At 41.1% G+C, this 23,499-nt stretch overlaps 2 protein-coding genes and 1 long non-coding RNA gene across 6 annotated transcripts in view; 2 read left to right on the top strand and 1 right to left on the bottom strand.

Annotated features, from left to right (window-relative positions):
• The window catches only part of lncRNA:CR44999 (long non-coding RNA:CR44999), a 149,629-nt gene extending 132,944 nt beyond the window's left edge, over positions 1 to 16,685 (top strand). Inside the window, exon 4 of the long non-coding RNA NR_123782.1 lies at positions 16,576 to 16,685. This is a non-coding gene — a long non-coding RNA (long non-coding RNA:CR44999). The remainder of the gene's footprint in view (positions 1 to 16,575) is intronic.
• Positions 1,143 to 23,499, bottom strand: part of DIP-alpha (Dpr-interacting protein alpha) — a 64,405-nt gene continuing 42,048 nt past the window's right edge. For 2 of the 3 annotated variants that reach the window (NM_001272288.2, NM_166976.3), the window contains 8 exons: positions 17,820 to 17,929; positions 17,532 to 17,717; positions 16,110 to 16,210; positions 13,940 to 14,031; positions 13,723 to 13,851; positions 8,766 to 8,885; positions 7,900 to 8,070; positions 5,235 to 7,550 (listed from right to left, as the gene is read on the bottom strand). In NM_001272288.2, coding sequence (NP_001259217.1) covers positions 6,901 to 7,550; positions 7,900 to 8,070; positions 8,766 to 8,885; positions 13,723 to 13,851; positions 13,940 to 14,031; positions 16,110 to 16,210; positions 17,532 to 17,567 — 1,299 coding nt within the window. In that variant the 5' untranslated portion in view covers positions 17,568 to 17,717; positions 17,820 to 17,929 and the 3' untranslated portion in view covers positions 5,235 to 6,900. Of the gene's footprint in view, positions 7,551 to 7,899; positions 8,071 to 8,765; positions 8,886 to 13,722; positions 13,852 to 13,939; positions 14,032 to 16,109; positions 16,211 to 17,531; positions 17,718 to 17,819; positions 17,930 to 23,499 lie in introns of all 3 variants that reach the window. The other variant, NM_001272289.1, reaches the window with a different exon arrangement.
• Positions 8,214 to 9,655, top strand: CG13021 (uncharacterized protein). 2 transcript variants are annotated; one of them, NM_130711.3, is made up of 3 exons: positions 8,214 to 8,234; positions 8,288 to 8,357; positions 9,150 to 9,655. In NM_130711.3, exon 3 carries the CDS (start codon positions 9,158 to 9,160, stop codon positions 9,488 to 9,490), a length of 333 nt encoding a protein of 110 aa, NP_570067.1. In that variant the 5' UTR covers positions 8,214 to 8,234; positions 8,288 to 8,357; positions 9,150 to 9,157; the 3' UTR covers positions 9,491 to 9,655. The 2 variants fall into 2 exon arrangements, with proteins under 2 accessions (NP_570067.1, NP_726872.1); NM_166977.2 differs by lacking the exon at positions 8,214 to 8,234 and having other exon boundaries at positions 8,253 to 8,357.

A 23,499-nucleotide genomic window follows, 5' to 3' on the forward strand; every position in this document is an offset into this window, starting at 1 on the left:
CGAGGTGTGTGCGCGCTTTAAGGAGAATTCTTTAAGAAGCGAGAAAAGGTAAACAATTAATAAGATGAGTATCGTCTATGCACGATCCAATCAAACATAAAGGAATCTCGTGTATATCGTAGGAAAGCCTCAAGATCTCAGTTCTGCTGCGAAGTAATGATACGCTCCTTAGAGCTTCTTCCCTGTTGATTGAATAGCATATGGGCAGCCATCGTGAAAAATTCAATTCGATACAACCAACCAGCAGACACCTACTGAGATTTTCTACCAATTCAATTACGAAAATGATTAAATTATTATTATTCCTTATTTTCGAACAAACCTGCTGGTTTCCACACACGACAAATATAAAATAATAAAACCGCAAAGCCAATGCATAACATATATTGTTTTCAAATTAATGTTTTTACGTCTTGCGTTTTCTTTTGATTCTAATTGAGTTCCGTAATTTCCTTTTAAAGAAAATGCAATCTGTTAAGTTTTAGTTCTTTTATTTTGTCAGAGCTTTACTCTGGGTAAAAATTTATACATTAAATTAAATGTTTTATTACATATTGTTTTCGTTCTCGTAGCAGAAGTCCAATAAATGCCAACTCAGTTGATGCAACTTGGGTGTGTTGAAAATCGTGGGATTTTTCGGAGGGGCCAAGAGTAGGTGGAAAGTTAATGGAGAAAGGGATGAGGGGGGGGGGAGTGCAGTGCTCATTGCGGTGGCAAAAGTTATTTGCTGTGTTATTTTCACAACAACTTCCGCTCGGCGCAGAAACGGATATCCTGCCTCTGAGTGAGAGATTCGGATTTGTACAACTAAATATAGATAAAGATAGGATGAGGAAAAGTTGTTGGTGCAGCTGGTCGGAGGTCTTGTCTTGTCTGTTGTTAGCTGGAGAACCCCTCAAACGCCCCTCGTCGTATGCAAAATTCAGCTTTTACAACTCCTAGGATCAAACTTTGACATGCGACCCAAACTCTGGAAATTTAAACTTTCTGATTAATTTTAATAAATATATTTTTGTCCTTTATTTGTAGAATTTGTTCGTTTACCATATAATATATATAATTTGTCTTGTATATATATGCTTGTTTATTAATTATATATAAGATATACTTTACTTTATGCGTTTACTGCTGGTTTATATAGAGCGGCTCTCAAATTTTTCAGTGAGATTATCAAGAGAACTTTGATTAAGCTTCAGTTTTTTTTTTGTTTTGTGTGAACGTCATTGATTGATTCTTAAATCCATCCTAAATACACATTACAGTTTATCCTCGTTGACTATATACAGTTTTTTTTTTTTAGCTTTAACTTTTCTTTATCATGTCTTATATACAATTTTAGGCTTAAAATCTAATAGTTATTTAAGAGCAACGAAATGAAAAATTATTTGTTACACATTTAAATGGATTTTAGCCACAACAAAACTATATACATAATGTGAAAAGTCGAAAGATTCCAGGATTCTATAACATTTCCTCTAGTTTATCTTATTTATTTTCGTTCAGCATTTAGTTCTGCTTATAATGGCACATAATGTTATTGTGTAATTCGATTTTTTTTTTTGATATAAGTACAGTACCATAAAGGGAGATATATCCCGCTTAGCATATGAACAACCTTTAATGGCTCCGATTCTTGTAGAGTCCATTTTAATAACTATGATTTGCATTAAATGTAAGCCCTAATTAACAAAGTTCCAAAACGAATTTAGCATTTGCTTTATACATAAACCAAAAGAACTGGTCATCTGCTGCTGTGATCAAAATCAAAGGGTTTCTAGTGCATTTTTAAAAGAAACATTTTTAATTAAATTCTTCTTTTGCGCGGGGTGTTTTTTTTATTATTTATTTTGAAAAATGATTGATCAAAAAAAAAAAAAAAAACGATTTACTTTACAAATAAACTGTAGAAAGTATTTTCAATACTCTACAGAACTGATAGCGTTTTCAGAAAAACTGAACCAATATATTTAGGGCATTACTATTATTCGGAGCATAACGGTATGACCACCTAAATTTCTATATATATATATATATACGCGCAGGGGGTTGCTTAGACGTTGTGGCTAGATTTGGTTTTATTGTTCCAGCGACAGTACAAAGCAGCTCTTAATTAAAATGCAACAAATGCACAAAGGATACTGCAGCAGGACAACTGTTGCACAATGGGTCTCCGAGCAGGACTCGAATAAAATTTCAATTAAATCAATTCGAGCATGTGGCCAGAGGGGCCCAGTGTCAAGTGTCCTAAAGGCCCGAGTACCGAGCGCTGAGAAGTACTGCTGAGAACTCAGTCCATCGTCCTGCGTTCTTCGAGTGCTGCTCACACATACGAGCAACATGCAACTTGCTAGTTGCAACCAGCAACCTGAAGCAGCTGTAATTGAATTTCTGCTGCTGGAGTGGCTTGTTATCTCGTATTTGTTTAATTTTATTTCTTGCTCGGCCGCCCGGCAGTCATCACAAACTGATGAAAAGATACGGCTGCAAGCCAAAAATTTGGTTCAAGCTGGGCTATTGGCTTTAGCCAAAACACGTAGAAAAGGGGGGGGGGTGTGTCTAAAAACGTGATGCAACAAACAAAGAAACGTATTGAATAGGCAAGTAAACCAACTGGATCAGTGGAAAATGTTATCGGCAAATAAATATTTTTATACCAAACTGAGAACCAACCTTGTGAGAAGAGATCAATGAATTAATTAAAAAAAAAAAGCGAAGCCATTTACCGGGATACAAGAGTGCATACACTCACACTCACAGGCTGCGCACCAAACACATACTCACACCCTCAGCATAATACATATACACTTAAAGGAATATTCAAGCCGACACTCATTTCATTATTAAATCAAAAATGTTGAGTAAATTTCAGCCAGCGGCTGACAGACTCCGCACTTATGTTGCTCATATTTTCGCTGTATATATTTTCCTTTTACTTTTCGCAACGTATCATCCATGCCCCCGCCTTTCAACGCCCCTTTATGTGTGTGTAACAATTCAACTTGATTGCCATTTGTTTTAGCGAGCTGCTGTCCTGTCTTTTCCCGGAAAATGCGGAAAATGTTTTGCGGCCAACACACGCACACAAGTACATTTTCCCCTACCCCTGCCACGCCCCAATCCCCAGCCACCATCAAGTAAGCGGTGTATTCAATTAAACTTCCGTCAAACATGAAGCAAACTCCCAAACTCCCCCTGAATTTTCCACTTGCCTTGGGGTTATAAAATAAACATGTTGCCACACACAAAATTTAAATAGATACAAGTTCGCCACACTGCATAACACAATAAGCCGCAGTAAACCAAAGGCGGTTGAAAAAAAAAATGAACGCCAAAGGAATGGACACCAAAAAATTTTGCCGAAGCCAGTTATAAGTCATGATAATAAGGTTGGCCTAGGAAGGTGCCTACGAATTATTATTAAAGTAGAGCATGACTCGGAAAATCATTGAAAATCATTGAAGGAAAATAATTGTTATGAAACAATTTTTTTGTTTAAGAAAAATTCGCAGAGACGCACTTGAGCGATTCCACGTCGCATATTAAAACCCATTTTCTTTTCCAAAAACAAAACCAACTTAAGAACAGCAGTCACAACAGCAAGGAATGATAAAAAGGGAAATGCGAAATTAAAATACAATTTGACGGCATCAAATAGAGCAATTAAGCGCTTCTCCTCCCGCCACGCCCACTCAACATGCTGCTTTCCCCGCCCACGAAGGAAGAGAACACTTGGATTGACAGAGACGGCAGGACTCACACGCACACACACACCATTGTGCGCAGGAAAACTTGATTACAAGTGTCGCGGAAAGCCCCAAAAAACAACTCAAACTGTGGCTCCACAACAATCATAAGCACCGAAATGCACACGTACACTGGAAAAAAAGGGGATAAAATATTACAAGTACTATATAGTACAATAAATCTGAGTTGCCGTGCAACGACAGTCAAAATGTTTGAAAAATATTTGGTAAAATCTACAATAGCAGTTAAACTAAATCGAATTCACCATAATTTCTCACGCTGTGATTGTCCTTTTGTGCATGATTGTCTGGTATTATTGCTGCTGTGTATTTGTATATTTGTTGTGCTATTTACGCAACGCAACAAAGGACAACAAAGGATGCGCTATTTTAATAGCATCAAATGTGGCAACAGCAGCAGCAGCATCATCAGGGATAACAACAAAAGAAGCTGCTGCAGAAGCAACTTCCCGAGTGAAACGAACAGCCGCAACTTTGGTAGCAGTTGCAACAACCCCGCAGCAACACCATACCTAAAATTAGTCAGTGTGGCAACGCTAAAAATGGATTTTATGTTGATTTTCAAGGCTACATGGTTCAAGTAGTTCAATTGAAGCTCTAAATATCAGAAGACCATAAAGAGTATGCAACTTACGTTTGCAAGCCGTATGTTTTTGCATTCCTAAACAAAATGTTGGATTTTAAATTTTAATTTTAAAATATTAAATCAGTTTTTAAACATAACTGAGGATAGTCGGAAGGATCGGAAGAATCAAGGGCGCGAGTCGCGCTATCAAGCATCAAAACGAGGCCGATCGCCATGTGCTTCTCGGAACTCATGCGTCCACAGCATCAAACTATGATGTTTTCTGCGACCTTTCCAGGGGAAATCCAGCGAATGTCTGGTGATTTCTTGAAGAGTTAGGAGGAGCCTGCTCAGACATTTGTTGGACCTTTTACCCGAGCGGGCCGAACAAACAAACTCTCTAAGCTAGCCGATGCAATTCGAAGCGAGCAGAGCGCAGGAAAACCGTTCGTCACATCTGGCGCCCAACGTGGGCGTTAGCATGGAAGAGCTTTTCCTGTAGCAACATGAGAAGGCCGACAAACATAAACACGAGCAGCAACAATATCATCAATGGACAATGGTAGCAACAGCAACAACAGCAGCAGTAGCAGCAGTAGAAACAGCAAGTTGCAACTTCAGGAAAAGTGTTGCTGCCGGTTGACTAGTTCTCGATGTTGTCCGTTGCTGCTTGGCTTCCCTTTTCATGGGTTTCCGTGTAATTTTGTAGCAACGTAACTAAGACACTCCCACATTTTGGTTCGGCTTTGGCGACATGTTTATTTGGGTTCTTGCCGCCTTTTGGCTGCCGATGTTCATTTAGCTGTTGCTGCGGTTGTCAGCATCTTATTATCATCATCATCAGTGGCAGCTTTTGGCGGTTTCGTATATTTGTAGCTGCCCCTTTGTTTTTTTTTTTTTTTTTTGTATTATATTTTAGTTTTAAGTTCTGGCAGCGGATTGTTTTGGGTTTTTGGGGGTCTCGAGGTTTGGGGATGCTTACAATGAAATTCACTTTGCCAAAAAGTTTTCATTTCATTAAAAACGTAGCTGTGTGAGTGTGATGTGTGTGTGGTTAACTGACATGCAAGTAATTCATCAAAAGCAAATGCAACGCAGATGGGAGCCGAGAGTTTTCTGTGTCCACAACTTGTGCCCCACAGCTGCCACACACACATTTGAAAAAAAAAACACACACACACACACATACATAGCACGCATAAACACACACATACTCAGCTGCAAAGACAAGACGTTGCCACAAAAAAAAAAAAAAATAAAATAAAATAAATAAAGAAAAAAACACTCCTCTGCAAAGACTTGGGAAATAAAGCAAAAGGAAAGAAAAACTTTTGGCAAACACCAAGAAATAGTTGGTAAGAAGGGGTTACAAGCTGTGCATGATGGGGTTAAAGGGCATCACAGTTTGTGTGTAAAACATTTGCATCAAAATAAGAAATGTCTTTATATTTTAAGGTACAGCAGCAACACAATTAACAAATCTGCTGACAAAAAAAAAAATAAATTAGAAAAAAGTTCTGGGTCTATTTATCATAAACTCACACCCTGTTCGCGGAACCTCACAAGTGTCAATCAAAGTTGTACAAATCAACAAAAGGCAGTTGGAAGTAGCATAAATCAAAAGAAATTGGGTTCCTCTTGTTCTGTGTTACTTTTCTATATTAATTGACCTTTCAAGAGTTTTGTAAATCGGTTTGGGAAATTGGAAATTGGCAAGAAGGTGTGACAGTCACCAAATACAAAATGAGAAAAATCAACATAGAAAAAAGGGTTGATTGATAATGAGTATAATCAAAGTTGTGGACTTCAAAGCGTGATTTCTCTCCTATCGCGCCATCTTGGTATAAAACTCATTTCATATTTCTGCTCTAAAAAAAAAAAAAAAACCCAAATTTCCCAATCTGATTTTTCTTCAGTGCCCGCGGTACACTGTAAATGCTTTTTGGGAACCATTTTACCTTAGGCTAGCTGTGATTCATTAACCGTGCAACCCCCTTAAAAATGTCTCAATAACACTAGAAATTCTTGCGTCAAATACATTCACTAAATATGGATGCGTCCAAATTACCATCCCTGTTTTTTTTTGTTTTTCACTTACGTTATAAACAATTTAACATTTTCTACTACAACATGTTTGTTTTATGTACGCGATCTCATTACGATTGAGAAACTGTCTGTGTGAAAATGTCGTTGCTGAACGATCGGTTAGAATGTTGTTAGAATTAGTTAGAACCTTGGACCTTCACACTATAATTTGTGTTATCTGATCGTTAATGAATTGCAAACCTTTTAATGTGTGTGTTATGTTTCGTTGTCGAAGTTTTTAGACTGCGTTCAATTAACTCCATTGTATGTGTTCGTTTCGGATGCATATGTGTGTTGATGAAGTGTTGATGAGTGTTGATATCCTTAAACTGAGTGTTACACACTACAACTAGCTTTTCGCTTGATAGTGTGTGTGCTCGTTGAATGTCTTGTAGTACGATCCTTACGATCCACTTCTTTCTTCGCTGCAGTGATGCGTTGTTGATTCTCTTGTCGAATGTACTGGTGGTTCCATTAGACTGCGTATTATAAGAGGCTGAGCAAAAGTCCGGGCAGGCAAGCCTGCGACAAGCCCATTAAGAACGTATGTCGGCAGTGCCAACTCCTGACCAGGATGAGCCGCGCGAATGGAAGGAGAAGAATGGGTAAGTGGTGACCTCGACACAATCGCGAGTCTCCGGAGCCTGAGCTCATTTCGTTGTTGTCAATGGGGCCTCGCACTTCCGTATTGCCACCATAATATGGCGGTGGCTTGCGGGTGATGCCTCCCATTTCGCCACCAAGTGAACCCGCATCACCGCCAGTTGGGCCACCACCTGGCCCACCACTGTGTTGCTGGTTGTTGTTGTTGTTGTTGTGGTGGTGATGATGGTGGTGCTGCTGATGTAGATGCTGATTGCCGCCGGAGTTGCCCGGCTTATGTGTGGCCGGTTTATTGCCGCTGGTGTAGTAAACGTGCGGCGATAACGGCGTCAGGCCCCCGCCCTCGCCGCCTTCCGCCTCGAAATCCTCGACGGATCCGTACTGCAGCTCCTCGTCCTCCGGCTGATAAGTGACTTTGACTTGTTGTTTCTGCTTCAAAATGTCATTGGCATCCGCATCCAGGCTTCCGCCCGCTCCACCTCCTTTTCCGCCGCCGTTCAGCGGATTTTTATTACGATTCGGTCCGGGGATTTCTGTAGGGCAGCGGGAAGAAAAGAAAAAAAAAAAACGAAAAAACAAAGGCGCGAATGAGAAAATGTAATTGAAACAAAGGTGCAAATACGTTCCATTTCGCGGATTCCAGGCCAAAACAATGGAGGCCAGGTAAATAGCAATGTATTGTAGCAAAAGAAAAATTAACAATTTCAAATCTTTAAGGCATATTGCACATTGCCAAACTGAACCAAAATAATACATTTAAATAGCACTCTTTTAAAAATTTCGGTATTTTATATCAAACCGAAGGAGTGCACTTAATTATTAAACCTCTGCTGTTCGGCCCTCGTTTAGTGCACATTGATGAAGAGGTGCTGAAAAACTCACCGTATAAACGGATACTGCTGTCGACTTCGCCGAGTGAGTTTTTGGCAATGCAGCGATAGGATCCGACATCATCCTTTTGAAACTTCCTGACTATCATTGACATTTTGGTCTCGTACATGGACTGCGAGCTCTCCTGCACATGATACTTGCCCGATGTCACAATCATCTCACCTGGTGGATGAATGGTTTTCATATATGTTATTCGGTTTTCATTCAATTCATCATTCATAATATTACTATGATTTGTCCTTCCTAGCTCTAAATATAGCTAAGAGCGTAACTTGCTTAGAAATCATATCAATATAAAGTAAGCTGTGACTCGAAATCCGTCAAATGTAAATATTTCCAACGGATCACAAAGCTAATTTCATTTTATTTTCTTCTATAGTGCACATCTGAAATAATTTTGTTGAAAAATAAGAACATTTCCCCAAGGAAACTCTACTGTGGAAACTTGGGTGAGTGAAAACTAAATAAGTTTTGAATAGAATCAGTTCTTGTGTGACCTCTCCTCAACTAGAAGAATACGCACAGGCGTACTAAAAAGACATGAAATTTAGATATTCCGGGGTAAACAGTCCGCTTTCGAGTACTGGAAATCCCCGGACCATTGCCACCAAACTGCACCACCTGCAACGAGCGAACGTGCCGCAATCTGACAACTGACTAATGACAATGCCAAGCGCTTCGATTCGAATCGATGTTGGAGTAATGATGCGTTCGGCCCCGGAGCCCGACATCTGCATAGATGTGTGTACCCATCTGTCCGTATAGGCATATATATACATATATAAATGACCGTACATATATATATGTATATATATATATCGGCAGACTGGTCTCGGCACCCGCTCGCACTCACTTACCCGTGTCCTTAATCCAGTAGTTAATTGATTTGGGCGAGGCTTCGACGTGACACTCGATTTGGACATCAGTGCCAAGTGGTGCGCCGACTAATTGATTCGGCACTTGGATGACCGGATGAACTGCAACGAGATGAAGGTTTGCGTATGAGTTAGGTGGTTCAGCACGGTGAGGTGTTCTTACTTGAAGCCATCAAATTGGCTCAGATTGGTTAGCTCGATTAAAGTAATTATGCTCTCTAGAGTTTACCAAATCCAATCAACACATTTATGATGTTTTTTATAAACATTTCATTGATCATCTCAAATATCAATCAAATATCAATCATCTAATATTTCCCATTCATAATGATTGTCATTAATTTGGATGATTACATTTGCCTGCAGTGTCGAGGATGTCGGACTACTCAAAGTTTCTGTCCAACTTGACGGATCAGCTGGCACTTCTGCCTAAAGTTGCGCCCAAAGGATTGGGACGATTGGGCAGCCTGGAGAACTTGGGCAATAATCTGGGCAATCTGCGCCCCGCCCACAAGGCTCTGATGTGCGTGGGCGTGGCCACTGTGGCTTGCGTTGTCCTCGGCTTCACTGTTAAGTCATTAAAGGGACATAGCCGCAAGGACAAGCAAAGGATCATCAATGTACGAATCGGTAATCCGATCAAGCGGGAACTCGAGGGGGCTGATAAGGACGAAGGATCCTTTGGGAAGGAAGAAGAACTCAATTGATCAAGAAACCTTAGGGCTGGGTGATCACAAATATCCCCATCACTATATATTTTGATCTTGTCTTGTGCGATGCAATGTTGTTATATTTTATAATTTTAGACCGTTAACAAAAACGAATTTACAAATGATATTTGTTCCAAATTAAATGAATGCACATTAACATTCAAAATGGAATTTTAGAATAAAGCCACTTCTATAAGATCGCATTGCGGGAAGCACACAAAAATCGATATATTACGTTTGATAATAATATTTTATACACATTGCTGTGTATGCTACCTAATGCCATTCAATGTGGCAACCATCATCGGCCATTCAAAAAGGACTCCCTTTGAGGGCTGAACAAAGGTTGGCTAGCGCACTTGAGGGCCAATTGAGTGTGGCATAATTTGATGGTGTGCGCTCTCCTGGCTTTTCCCGCTTTTCCTCGCCCGACTTCCCTCCGCCAAAATTTCTGCACTCATTTTCCAGAACTCATCAGAATGCAGTTCATGCAGAGGACGTCGAACGGTGCTGCATTGACAACTCTTTTGCCGATGGCCCAACTTTCGTATTTATTGTCACTTAGTCCGGGTCCTAAAGGGACTGGCATTTCGGGGCTGGGGTCCTGACCAAAATTGGTGGTTTTGTAAAACCTGCCAGTGGACCGAAATGCGAGTACCCTGCCCCGCAGCTAACAGATTGCACATTGTCTTCATCCATTTTCCTTCTACCCACATGCCCCTGCCCTTAAGACATTTGCGGCCATGTGCATTGATAGTTGATTGCTGGTCCAGCAGCGTGCAACTTCGTGTTTCGTCCTGGCGCAAGGACTTTCCCAGCCAGAGGATTTTAATTGATTTACATGGCCGACTGCGCTCTGTCTGAGCCATCAACTATCTCTACAGCCGCTTGTGTTTAGCCCCTCTTAAATTTCATTTATGCATATAAAATAACTAGGTTGCAATTTTGCTTCTTGCCAAAAATAATCAATTTTTTAAAATCTTCAATATGCAAGCACTAAACACTATAAATTTATAACTTTATAAAGCGACAATTGATTTTATAAACAATACTATATTAGGTGTATTAATTTGTTTGACTTTGAATAGATTGCAAAATGTGCAAAGACAAGTAAATTTGAGAATTAATGTTTACATTTTAATCATGATGTTTTATAATTTTCCAATATATGGCATAACTTTTCCAAGTGAAAAAGGGCAAAGTCGCCAGCTTTTGGCCGATTTTAAGGTGATTCCTAGACCGACTGTCGCTGCTTTAATCCATATGTGGATCGGGGGATCCGTGAATTGGGCAAGTGTCCTGGAAACTTGCCACATTTAGGGTCTATCCTCAGTGCATTTATGCTGGATAAAGGACCTGCAGCAGTCCCTCGGCACTTTCGCTGGGCGATTTGCAATTTTGCAATGATTATTCTGAGCATGTTCCTGCCTGGCCAACGGCCACCTTTCAACCTTTCACCTTTCACCTTTGGGCCATTCAGCCATTTGGCCAGGTGCTCCTGCTCTGCAGCTCGCTCGCTTTTGCGGCAAACAAAGCCACAAATATGCACTAATGACGTCGTCAGCTGCTGCCACTCCTGCCACTGCTGCCACACGCCCAACCCCATCCACCCACCTTTCCCATGTGCTCTCTTTTCCTTGCCAACTGTCGCCCCGAATTTGCCCAGTTTTCAACCTAAAAATTTCCCAGCAATCTGGAGCACCAGACTCGCATTTCGGGCAATTGTTTTTAGAGAGCTTGAGTTGGCCGAAGGTGACAAAAATTCTGAACCCAGGCGTGCTGTAAGCGGTTAGTCGGCTTACAGTGCGCTTCACGGGCATAGGATTGGACCTAAACTGCCTGAGTGACAAACATACATCGAAAGGATAATAAAGTCCCCGAATGATCTGATCTGACGCTTTAAGGGCGCTGTGATCTCTGAGGAAAGTTGGTCCTAGTTTGTCGGTTTCATTTCTTTTCTCTACTCTTCCACTCTTTTGGTGGCTTTCAAACGAACGTGATTTTTCTCATTTTGCTGCGTTTATTTCCTGTGTCGTTTCGATTTACAATTCATGACGGGGGCGTTGCACAAAAAGTGAAGCAGGCATGGCAGGCAGGGAACCAAACGTGCCTCGTGACCAAGACTGAAAAATAAGGACAAAGATGGCATTTCCAGTCCGGTTAAAGATACAGTGTCACACATGGCAGTCTGCGCGCGGGATGTTGCATGTTGCTGCCGGGATGCAGCACGCTGCCAGTTCCTGTTGCACATCCCATAGGTGCAGCTAATTAGGGGAAACGGCTAATAGGCCGACGAACGGAAAACACAGTGCAACGGAAGCGGGAAAGACGAAATGCGGCAGACTTAAGCACTGCAAAAAAGTGTGTCCTACTTTAAAGTAGAATAATAAAGAATAAAGTCACAAAAAGATCTTTCAGCTATACAAAACAATGCAAGGTGAAAAGCCACTAGAAACACGTGTGGTTGTAACTTTACAATATACATATATCTTCTTCTCAGCCACAAGATGATCACTTTTTTAGCCGTGCATTTTTATCAGCTACTTGCAGCAGCGGCAAGGCATCTGCAACTGAACCATCTTGTGCAACTGACTCCACCAAAAGTTTCCGGACCCACCAACTCTTTGGCAAACAAATTGCAAGGAAGTTGTTGCAAAATGGCAACAGGAAAAGTAAACACGCACCGGAAACACGGGGTACAGTGGATGGTTGCAGGGAAATCAGGGCAAAACGCGGGGAACTCGCTACTCGAGTTGATCAAAAAGTTTTCCCAGGTCTCTGCCTCGGCTGCTTCTTGCAGATAACTGCTAACCAGTGACTGTTTACTGCTGACAAGCGGTCCAAAAGATTGCACTCAAATGCTTGCGACCACAGTAATACTCTTTAAAAAAAATGAGTCCTCTGATTGAAATCCAAATCGTGAAATTATTGCAAAACATACACTTGTTAGGTTCTAAAATGCAAAGTTACCATTTGCCACCCTTGATCAGTAAAAAGCCTATTGGCATAACTTTATATAATATCTAGTTCTGAAAGAACCAAGTGGATTACAAAAGAGTTAAAAAGATTAAATATAAAAGTGAAATGTAATGTACTTCTTATAGTACATTGAATGGCTATTGAATCTGTTTCTAGGCGAAAGGTTAAAGTTGTGCCGACACACATGGACGCAGTGCCGCTTAAAGACCGCATTAACACAATGTCAAAATGTTAAGAGGCGTGATTTTGCCACCTAACTCCTAGGGTGGACTCCAAGAAGAAGTGCTGCACTGTAAAACGATCCGAAAATCAAATAGGGCGATGAAGAAAGAGAGAGACAGGGGCAGGGGCAGGGGCAGGACAAACAAACGCAGTGCCACCCACAAAGCCGCCCTTGCCACACCTCTTGTGACTGCCTTGATGATTGAGTGAACTGCCACATGGCAGTGGAGTCAAAAGTGCATGGGTGGGGATGGCAGAACGATGGGTAAAGCTGGCAAAAAGGGGAGCTGCGAAAAATAGAAGGAAAATGGGAGTAGGAGCAGAGCACGTGCTGCAGACAGTTTGACAAAAAAGCTGTGGCCCACCAAAGAGGGGCAGACCCATCTCTACCTGCAAAAAAAAAAAAAAGAAAACAAAAAAAAAAAAACAAAAAACAACAAGCAAAGACGAAGCAGGTAATGCCCGGTATCAGTGACAGGATTTAAACGGATTACAACAAGGACAATCGAGTTAGCACGGCACATAGAGCAGCCCGAGTTTACCTTCTGTCTTCTGGCGTTTGCCTTTTATCACACCGCCCCCGCATTATTCGCCCATTTACTCCTTGCGCTACCTCGATAGCTTTTCGTACACCGAAGAAACGAAGGAGTTTGTCGTCGAAATTCAAATAAAGTTAGCAGCCCGCTTCGTTAAAATATTTAGCAATATAAACATTGAAGGACCGAAAATGATCCATACTGTAATGGGAACTTTTTAATTGTAATCCAATTGTTCACACCTCTACCCAAAAATCGCAGTGTACGAACGCCACAGCTGCCGTGGCCAAAACCCAGCTGGCTGACTGATGTTCATGATGGCGTAGATGGGGTAGATGATGTGACGGGTTGCGGATGTGGATGCAGCGAAGGATGGGCTTGGATGGGCTTGGATGGGGATGCAATACCAACACCGACACCGAAAAGAGTTGACCAACCGCAGGCTGCTCTAATTAATGGCGCAGTGCCAGAACGAAGGTGGCAAATACTCACAGTGTATGCTGAGGGAGATGCGCTTTGAGACCGATGGCGGTACTCCGTTGGAGGCGATGCACAGATAGGAGCCCATCTCGTTCCTCGAGATCTTTGATAGCTTTAGCACCTCGCCGCGAAAAGAGGGCGCTGCAGGTGTGCGGAAACGAGAAGGCGGGAACAATAAATATACATTTAGCCTGGAAAAGCGCAAATGTCCTGCAAATTGGATACTTACCTAGGGTCTTAGTGCCCACATTGTCCTTCAGGACAATTTCGTTGCCATCTTCGCGGCGCCAGGTGACAATCGGTTCCGGATAACCGCGAGCCCTGCAAATGCAACAAATGCGACAAGAGTACAGTGAGGAATCCAAAAAAAAAAAAAAAGAAATTGGGAACTAATAGTTTTATTTCAAAAATGCCCACAAATGGATTTACCTATGCTCGCACTTTGAATTCAAATTGGCTGCTTTTCAGTTAACACTTTCTGTTCTCAACTGCGGCTCAAGCACCTCAAGATCGGAAACCATTTAGGGAATCCATAAACCATGAACCAACTGGCCACGCCCCCACAATGTTGATGGCAAATGGAAATGGGAAACGCCAAATGGAAGTGCCGAGATGCCAAATGGAAAATATTCAAGTTCAGTGGCTTATTAAATTTAATATGACGATGCTTCTCAGCCAAAGGACTCCGACTCCATTGTGCCTCGGTTGAAGCAAAAACTTTTGTGCAATTGCAAAGGCTGGGCGGGAAAGCGGAAAAGCGGGCAGGCAAAACGCTTGAAGCCAGCAGGCGCTCAAGTGTGTGGTGCACTTTGAAAACCCTTCGAAACATTGATCGACATCTCGACTCTCTCTCTCTCTCTCTATAATAGATATCATATCGTAAAAAATATTTCATTGATAAATATCTGGATCTGCTTCGGTAAATCTTTAAATTATACCCATAAATAATGTACCCAAACACTTTTAATGTCCTAGAAAACGAAAATCTAGCAATCGTCTAGACAACATACCCTTCAATATCAAGCAGTAGTGGGTATGTCGTGGAGATGCGTGTTAAGACAGCAGTTGTTCAACAGCAAACCAGACACGGGTGTGGTAAATTTTTATGATGCCGCAAACAGATGCAAAATGGCTAAAAAGAAAATCAGCCAGAACACAGATACACAGAAACTCCTATACACATGAGCAATACAATGGGCCAACAACAGTTAGCAGTCAGCGGCAGTTTCTTGGCCATGTTTAGTCGGGCCAAGACAGTCTCTCTGTTTTTTTTTTTTTTTTTTTAGCCCAACTAAGTGCAATTTGCATGGCCCAAGGACGGCTAGACAAAGCAAATTTCACTACGGTTCAGCAACTTATTTCAACAACTCTCAAAGTGGCCCTCGCTAAATGACCTTCTTGGGTTTGTTTAAGGGAAGTCCTTTGTCTTTAATCTAACAAATTTTAAGGGAATTATGACTGTCTATTTTAGAATGAAACGTTGAATTTCGTTCGCCAAATTTACTACCTAGTATTCTATTTCTTTCTATTCAAGTACCTTCGCAAAACCATGTAAATATTTCAATAACTCTCAACAGGAAGGTTTAATTTTGTTAAAGTTTACCAGTCTATGCTTTTAATGCTCGTTACGCAAAAGTTGAATTCATTTTAAGGGATTTGCACTAAGTGGCATTAAAAATGAACAGAAAACAAAAGAGGAATTTCGCAGACAAGTCCTCTAATAGCTTTCCACACTCGCACATTAACACATGGAAAAGCGGGAAAAGTGCGCTTATCGCCATCGTTTCATCATTTTGCGGTTAAATCGTTGAACAAAAAAAAAAAAAAAAAAAAGAGAGCAACACTTCGTGGTTGCGGTCAAGTTCATAAATCAGCCAACAAATATCACCCCAAAAACCAAGAACACAAATTAGAGACGGTTTTTCGTAATACCCTAATGTCGCAAGACCTCTTTAAATGGCTCCAAAAAGTACGCAACTTAAGAAGGAAGTCTAGGCGAAATCCCTGCTGGCTTGGACTCAACTTGTTCGGAAAACTAGCATACCCCGTCGTCGGGCTTAGTCCTAGGGTGGCCAAGGAGTTTCGGTGCTAAATCAAGAGAAATGAAGTGTCACTTAATTTGTTGACATTATTACACGGAAGGAGAATGAAAGTTGAGATGGAAAAGATGGAAACGTAGATTGGCATTTAACAGCTAAAGTCAAAACTGAACTGGGTATTACTTTAAGTCAATAAGAAAATAGTTGATGTAATGATACTCCTATTTCTGGAAACGATTGAATCGGTATATCCTGTTAAATGATCTACTATTAAACTATTTATTAAAACAAGTAGAGTGCTTTAATAATTCCCCACGAATGCTAGGATACAATTTAAAACCATATACGGTACATACTCACCGACATGTCAATCGCACGGAACTGCCCTCCGGCACAATCACATCGGATGAGGTGTCCTCGCTGATGAAGTCCGGCGGAATCACGACGTCCAGGAAGCCAATCTACAATTACCAAAAATAAGAAAAAAAAAAAAATATATATATATATATAAGATACCAGCCAACAAAAACATTAGCACGCACCGGATTTCATTCCACTCACTTAAATGATCACAAATTACTAAAGGGACAAGGGCACAGCCCAGTGCACGGCGAGAAAATCCCAAATCTTTCTATACTTCTTAATGCAATTTAATCTCTTGATATACTCTTATTCTTATAATTTTGTATTAATGAACCGTGAAATTCTAAAATAATAACTCAATCTGCATTGCTCACTTGTTTTATATAAAAGAGTAACATATAGAAAAAAATATATTGAAATACATTGACTAACTATACCATGATTGTATACTTTTTTTCTCCAGTGTACCCTTGGCTGATTATGCAAGTGGCTCGTAAAGCAGGAGTAACGGCAAAGTGTTTTATATGGCGAGTAAAGCGAAGTGATGTCGAATAAACTAGGAATAAACTAAGCCAAGGTAAATAGTTTAAGACGGGACGGTGCGGGTGTGCCAAAAGGAAGGGGGGGGGGGGGGGGGGCAGGCAGTGCGGTGCACTTTGACCCTGCTGCCGTTGTTGTTATTGTGAAGAGCGTAAAAGTGCAAATAAAAATTAAGGAAGCATGAAATACATTTTATTGGCACCATAAACTTCACTTCGCTGGACACACGAGTGTACGTGTGAGCGGACACACCCATTCACACACGCACACATGCCGCAAATACGCACACAAACAAACAAAAAAAAATGTTTATATGTGTGCGCGCATGATGCTGCCAATTTATATGCCCCAACATTTTCCTTCTCCAACCACCCTCGCCACAGTTTTCGCATAGTTTTCGCTTTCGATTTGCTGCGCTTTCCTTTCCCCCGAACAAGTAGAAGAATAAGTAGGTGGAAAATGTGGGAAATCGAAGGGGGGGAAATGGTGGAAAACAAACAATAACAGCGGTACAAGTACAACAGCTCAATGCATTCGCATTTTCCTCCACCGTTTAATGCCGCATGAAAAGAATGGATCGGAAAATGGGAATATCATTTTCACCACAACGTGCACATTCACCGATTGAGGGTCGTGCGAACAATATGTACATACATATATGAGATATGAATTGAAAAGCAGGGCAGAAAACTAATCATAGTTATACAACCAATTTTCCAATTTTTTTTTTTTTGAATATAATTGTTCAATCGTTCTCTTCAGTTTCAATGCGCCCATAAAGTAATCAATATTAAAAACTAAACGAACTACAGTGCGTATACGTAATTTTATTAAGTATACGTCAGTCAGTGCATCTTACTGATTAGCAAATCAACTCACCTGACTCTTCATCGGATCCGTGTTCAGTTGGCACATATAACCGCCGCGATCCTCCTCGGAAACCGCCTTTATATGCAAATTCCACGTGTTCTGGTCCAAGTGACTGACCGTGACGCGAGGATTGTGCGTGATTACGTTCTCGTGGATGGCTTGAATGGCCTTGGTGTCGGCCTTGAGCCAGCCCACCTTATTGGAAAGTATGTTAAATTCGACATGACAAACACTTGGAAAATACTTAGTTCGATGCATGCTGGATTTCCAGTGCACTGGCGTTAACTGATGACTTACCCGATAGCCGCCCAAGTGTCGGACGTGACACGTGAAGGTTGCATCGCGTCCGACGGCCACGGACACGTTGGAAATGCTCTCCACGAACTCCGGCTGAAAGGCGCCAATTGCTGCAAGGATGAGAAAAAAAAACGGAGAGCGAGATTAGAGTGCAGCGGTGTGTGTTTTTCTGGCTCTCTGTGTGTGTGTGTGTGTGCATGGCAGTTAATGATATCGCGCCAGTTCACTGGCAATGCATTCAAGGCCCTTCCCTGCGAAATAATCCCCCCCCCCCCCCAGAAATACCATGCCCGCCTCCCATGTTGCGTCTGCCAAAAAGTCCGTGATTTATCGCTTTTAAATGTGCCCCGTAACCAGCCTTTTACCCACCAGCTAACCAGCTCACCACCCAACTACCCACTGCATTCCGGCCTTGCCAACAACTTTACTATGCCAGACGACCGGCGGCAGACAATTTAAAGAGCTGCGGCGGCTAATTGAAGATCGACATCCGGCTGCCTGGGATTACGACTACGGCACTTTGACTCTCCGCGAAGAGAACGAGAATCCGGAGCTCGGGCATGAGGACAGACGAGAGACAACGGGCACGGATATGGTTACGGAAAACGGGAACGGTTTCGGGCACGGGGCGGCATACGCAAATATAAATAATTTATTGAATCATCGAAAATCAAACATTTCACTTGCAAGTGCTGCAAAAAAGTTTTCCAGGCCGTAAACCAAGAGAAAAAAATACGCAAATAGTGCAAGTAAGACAGTGAAGACGGTTAATACTCTTACAAATTCATTTCTGCGGAATATTTTTAGATAATAACGAATATTAATCTAATGGCCAATTTTAAAGTTATAACGCTTTTATGTATTTTTGATAGATTAAAAAAAAAAAAGCAAGCTATTGAAGAATGAAGATGAAGAATTCGAGGTACCCCTTTAAGGTGTACGAAAGAAATTTTATAGAGTGGATCGAAGGGATTCACCAGACAGCGACTACCGTACGCACGACTGCTGTCCTGGCCGCAAACTCCACCCCGCCCCCCTAAAAAAAAACCCGAGAATCCCGCTTCACCGCCGTCTACATCATCGTAATGCATGCAAAAAACTTTTGGCAAACTTGAAATTTAAATATTTATAGACAGTACCGTTGGCTCACCAACGGATTGCCGGAGATCGGGTCGGGTATTGTGTGTAGAAATATATATATATATATATGCGTTTAAGTGTTGCAGGGCGAGTTGTGCTGAGGAATGTGCTGAATTGACTCAATTGGCCAAAGGCATGATTTATCGCACTTTCGGTGACTATGTGTGTGTGTGCCGCCTGCCAAATGCAAAAACGCAGACCCAGTAAGTTCTAGAGTTGATAATCTGGATAATCTATTTGCCGGCCACAAGTTAAAAATATTCAAGTAAATTTATTCCGACAAGGGAATTGAATGCATTCATTGGCGAATTAATTGCTGCACTGCATTTTGTTCGAGATCGCATTGATTGAATTCATTATTGATTTATTGGCAAATTAAATGTTAATATTACCCGCAAAGCCGTCAGTGAGAAACAATGTCGGAATTTAAAAAGTAAATTTACGGCTGCAGTTAAAGAGCGCAGGAAATATTTATATTTCTTTGAAGATTTTATTGCACAATTGGTGGTCGAACCTTTTTCAAATGTCAATCATTGTTAAGCCGGAAGGTTATTAATTTTGCAGCTTATCGTATTCATTATTGATAAAACAAAAAAAAAAGTATCAGCACATTATAGAGTTGGCAAATAAGTTGCTGATTAATTTTATAGCCAAATCTGTGCGTTAAGTTTCAAGTGCAGCAAACTCAGAGATTTGGTGTCGGAAACTTGCAACCCACTCGGCGGGCAAGAGCACCACCCCCCCTCAAAGCTAAAGTGTTGTTGGATGCGGACGGTACAGTGAAGCCTGGCCCCTCGCACCTCCGGCAAATGGCAAATGGCAAATGCTGTTGCTGCTTGGCTGACTGCGGCTTGTTTGTCAATCTGTCGTAGAGTCTGCATGCAGGCAAAGATGTTTTCCAGCATTGTGCCAATCCCAATGAACTTGTCGCCGCTTCACCAACCACCTCCCCCCCCCCCCTGCAGTCCACCACTCGATGACTCTCATCCAGTTGTTTGTGAACTTTGGCCTGACTTTTGGTCGTGGGTCAGCCTCCTTGGAGCCATTCTGCCGGGCATTTTCAGATGCCAGAGGAGCCAGAGTCAATTAACCCCCGTGCTTGGTCCACTCAAAATACAGGAAATCCAGGTCCCCCGCCTCATAAATCTCTGCGCCTTCATTTCAATTTTCGGCTCCACCATTACGAGTCTCGTCTTGTCAATTTTTGGCTCACATCCCGAGGCGCCTTTTCGCATTTGCTTCGAAAAAAGTTTAAATCACACAACGACAATGAGGATTTGCCGACGCAAATTTATGGCTCGGGACACATTGGCAAAAGTTAAGCAAGGAAACGTATTAGATTTGGGTGGCTGCCTGGGTGGCTTTATATATGTGGGTGGCAAGGTAAACACACACGATCCGATTCAAAGATACAAAGATGCCAATCTGCATGGGAATGACAGTGGGGACTGGAGACCAGGAACTCTGATTTCTGCACTAAAAGAAATAAATTACAGTACAGAACAGCGTCTGGTACAAGTAACGAAATTGTAAACCACCGCAGCTCGCAACGAATATAGGTTTCAATGGTTTCTCTCACTGTATGCCATGCTACCTTTTCTCTGGCCCTTCGTTTTTTATGACCTCACACTTGAACAGGCCCACAAATCCAGTGGCAAAGCACCAATGATAGGTGATAATGGCAAATTTGAAAGCCAAACAGAGTTGGTTTCCAGACCCAAAGAAAACCGAGCCTGCTACAAACTTAAGCTGAAACAAAGAACGAATTTGGCCTTAAAGTCATGCTTTGGCCAAGACAAACAAATGACTTGGGAGAAGAAAAAAAAAAAAAAAATCAAAAAAACAAAAAAACGGCATCAAGAAAAAGCCGGCAAATTGACTGTCGGTTGGCATTAAAATTAGCATTTTTACAAATCGTTTTCGACTGAACTTACACTTTTCCCCGACGAAAATTCAATTTAAATTTCTTCTCCCCTTTTTTCCCCTGACAAATGTCGCGCAATTAATTGTGTCTAGATTTCTGTTTCACACTTTCCTGCAATATTTTTTTTTTGTGTTTTGAAAAGGGTTGCCCTATAATTGACAAAGTTTTCCGTCCGAGAAGACAGGTCCTTCTCTTCGTTTTCGATTACAAAATATTTAAAAATTTATTTAATATTGTTTTGGTTATTGCTGTTCAACAAATCAACAAAACTTTAATAAACCTTCAATTCCATCTCTCATCCTCTTGCGATTCGGTTACTTCAATCCAAAAAATTTCTTTCTCGCCTATTTTCGAATTTTATTCTTTGGGCGTCACATAAAATTAATTACAAATTACGTGCATTTTTCGGCATAGGGCAACTTTTCTCGCAGTAAAGCGGCGAACAAAAAAATAGTAACTCCGTCTGCGGCTTTTCTCGCTGACCGCAGGCGCTAAAAGCCAAAGAACCGCCGACAAAAAAAAAACAAAAAGAAAAAAATGATAAGTGCAGGATAAAGGGAGTTGTGAGTTAAAACTTGAAAAAAGAAGTGCATAATACACAGTAAACATAATAATGTGAAATGATGACACTTTCAAGTGCCACAAGAATCTAAAAGTACGCAATTTTAACTGGAAGAATTTTAAGTCTCAAGGATTTTGGAGGCGGATTTAATGAAAAATTAATGATATTTATAAATAGCAATTATCAAAAATAATAATTGAAGTGAGAGAAGCATATTTTTTTTTTCTGTTATTTCACCGTGCATGCGTGCAAAAAATCGTGGTTACGGCCGGTGCTGTTGGTATCAATTAAGTCACTCGTGGGACGGCAACAGAATGGCCATTAATGGCGCTATCTCGCTCCCGCCATTTGGCCATACTGCGGTTTAGCTTACATTTCACATCCGGTGGGCGGGCGTGGTCCTTGGGGGGCGGGGCGGTGGGTGTCGGTGTTTGGCAATTAATTTGCATATCATTGATATGCACACACAGTAACAAACACGCACATGCACATTATATTTGCTTAGGATTATTATCGGTTATTAATGTTGCTGTAATTGAAAATTATTTTCACTTTTATGTTTATCATTATCAACTGCCATTTTACATCCTACATCCAGCATTTCCATCTGCGGCATTATCGTCGCATGGGAATTATTGTTTGCCGTGATTTAAGTGCTTTAAATATGCACATCTGCATGCATGTATGTATGTATGTATTTCGTATTTATGCGAACCGAGCCCACGAAGCGTGGGCCACGTCCATGCATAATTATCAACATTATGGGAATAGTTTTGCTACTAGTTGGACTTCCTGAGGTTTTGTCGAGGCATTTTCGCACCATTGACACGTGTTAAATAATAGATTTTGATCCAAAGGCTGGTCGGTTCATATTTTAAATAACCTTTAATATTAAGCGAATTGTAATATTTTAAAACGATTTTGTACAAACATTTTGGTATTGGTACAAGCATTTTGAACTGCATAAGTATTCGGTTCTCAATTTATATGCCATAATAAACAGTTTAGCACGCATTGTTCTTATAAGTGCTGGCTTGTCTATTAAAGTTTTATTGAGTCATAATAAAGCTGATTTCGGAATTAGTTCGGTTAACAGCCCCACCGATTTTGGAAAATCTACTTCGGCCCATTCGGAAAGCCCCAAGCGAATCAAAATTAATGATACGATTTAACCACATTGACTGGGGAATAAAACAATGGGCCAACTGTTTTTAGACTGAATCGCAAACAATAAAGACCGTGCCGTAAATATTTAATGCGAGGAAGGAAAGTATTTGTGATTGTCGCGCCGACGTGAACAATTTGGCACTTCATTTTTTATAATTATCATACGATGGTCAGACAATCGGAACAGCAATCACCGGCGGCCAGGTGAAAATTTGCCCAGGGAATATTGTGGTAAGGGGGGGGGAGGGAGTAACGGCGGGAAAGTGGGCAAGGTGAAAACATAATTTTTGCACAATTAAAATGAGGCGAGAAATATGTGCGCACGATTCAGTGACCAGACAGTGTATCGCTAAAATTAAACGACATCTGAAGGTAGTTTTAATGAAAGAGACAAACATTTGTTCAACAAACATTTTAAAAATCTTAATAAAAATTGTATTTACTATCATTACCGGCTATCATTGTGTTTTAAGCCGCTCTATAGTTTCGAAACATACTGTAATCGCGTTGAACAGATTTGGCTCGAATCCTGATATCAGTGGGATCAGTTCTGAAAATGTGAGTGCAGATGTAAATGTAAATGTAAGTGGATGAGTGAGTCAATTAAATCGCCATTGAATGGTCAGCGTTCAGTTTTCGATGTTGCGCGTTGTCTTTTGTTTATTTATTTATTTGTTTGTTATTTATACGTTTTAATGCCCAATGGCAATGGCAACAATGCAGCGGGCAAAATGCAATATGGAGAATGGTATCCATGACAGTGCATTAAGCAGTCTCCAGCAGTTATTAATCGCCTGTTTTCCCCGCTCTACCTATCATTTAGGGGTTTCAATAGGGCGCCGCAATACGGCGAAACAATTATCAAGTCGGTTTGCGTTCGCTTTCCC

This window comes from Drosophila melanogaster, chromosome X (assembly GCF_000001215.4).
Source record: "Drosophila melanogaster chromosome X".
Taxonomy (NCBI): domain Eukaryota; kingdom Metazoa; phylum Arthropoda; class Insecta; order Diptera; family Drosophilidae; genus Drosophila; species Drosophila melanogaster.

Excerpts from the sequence above, each read along its gene's own strand:
- CG13021 (NM_130711.3), top strand. The coding sequence starts at position 9,158 with ATGTCGGACTACTCAAAGTTTCTGTCCAACTTGACGGATCAGCTGGCA.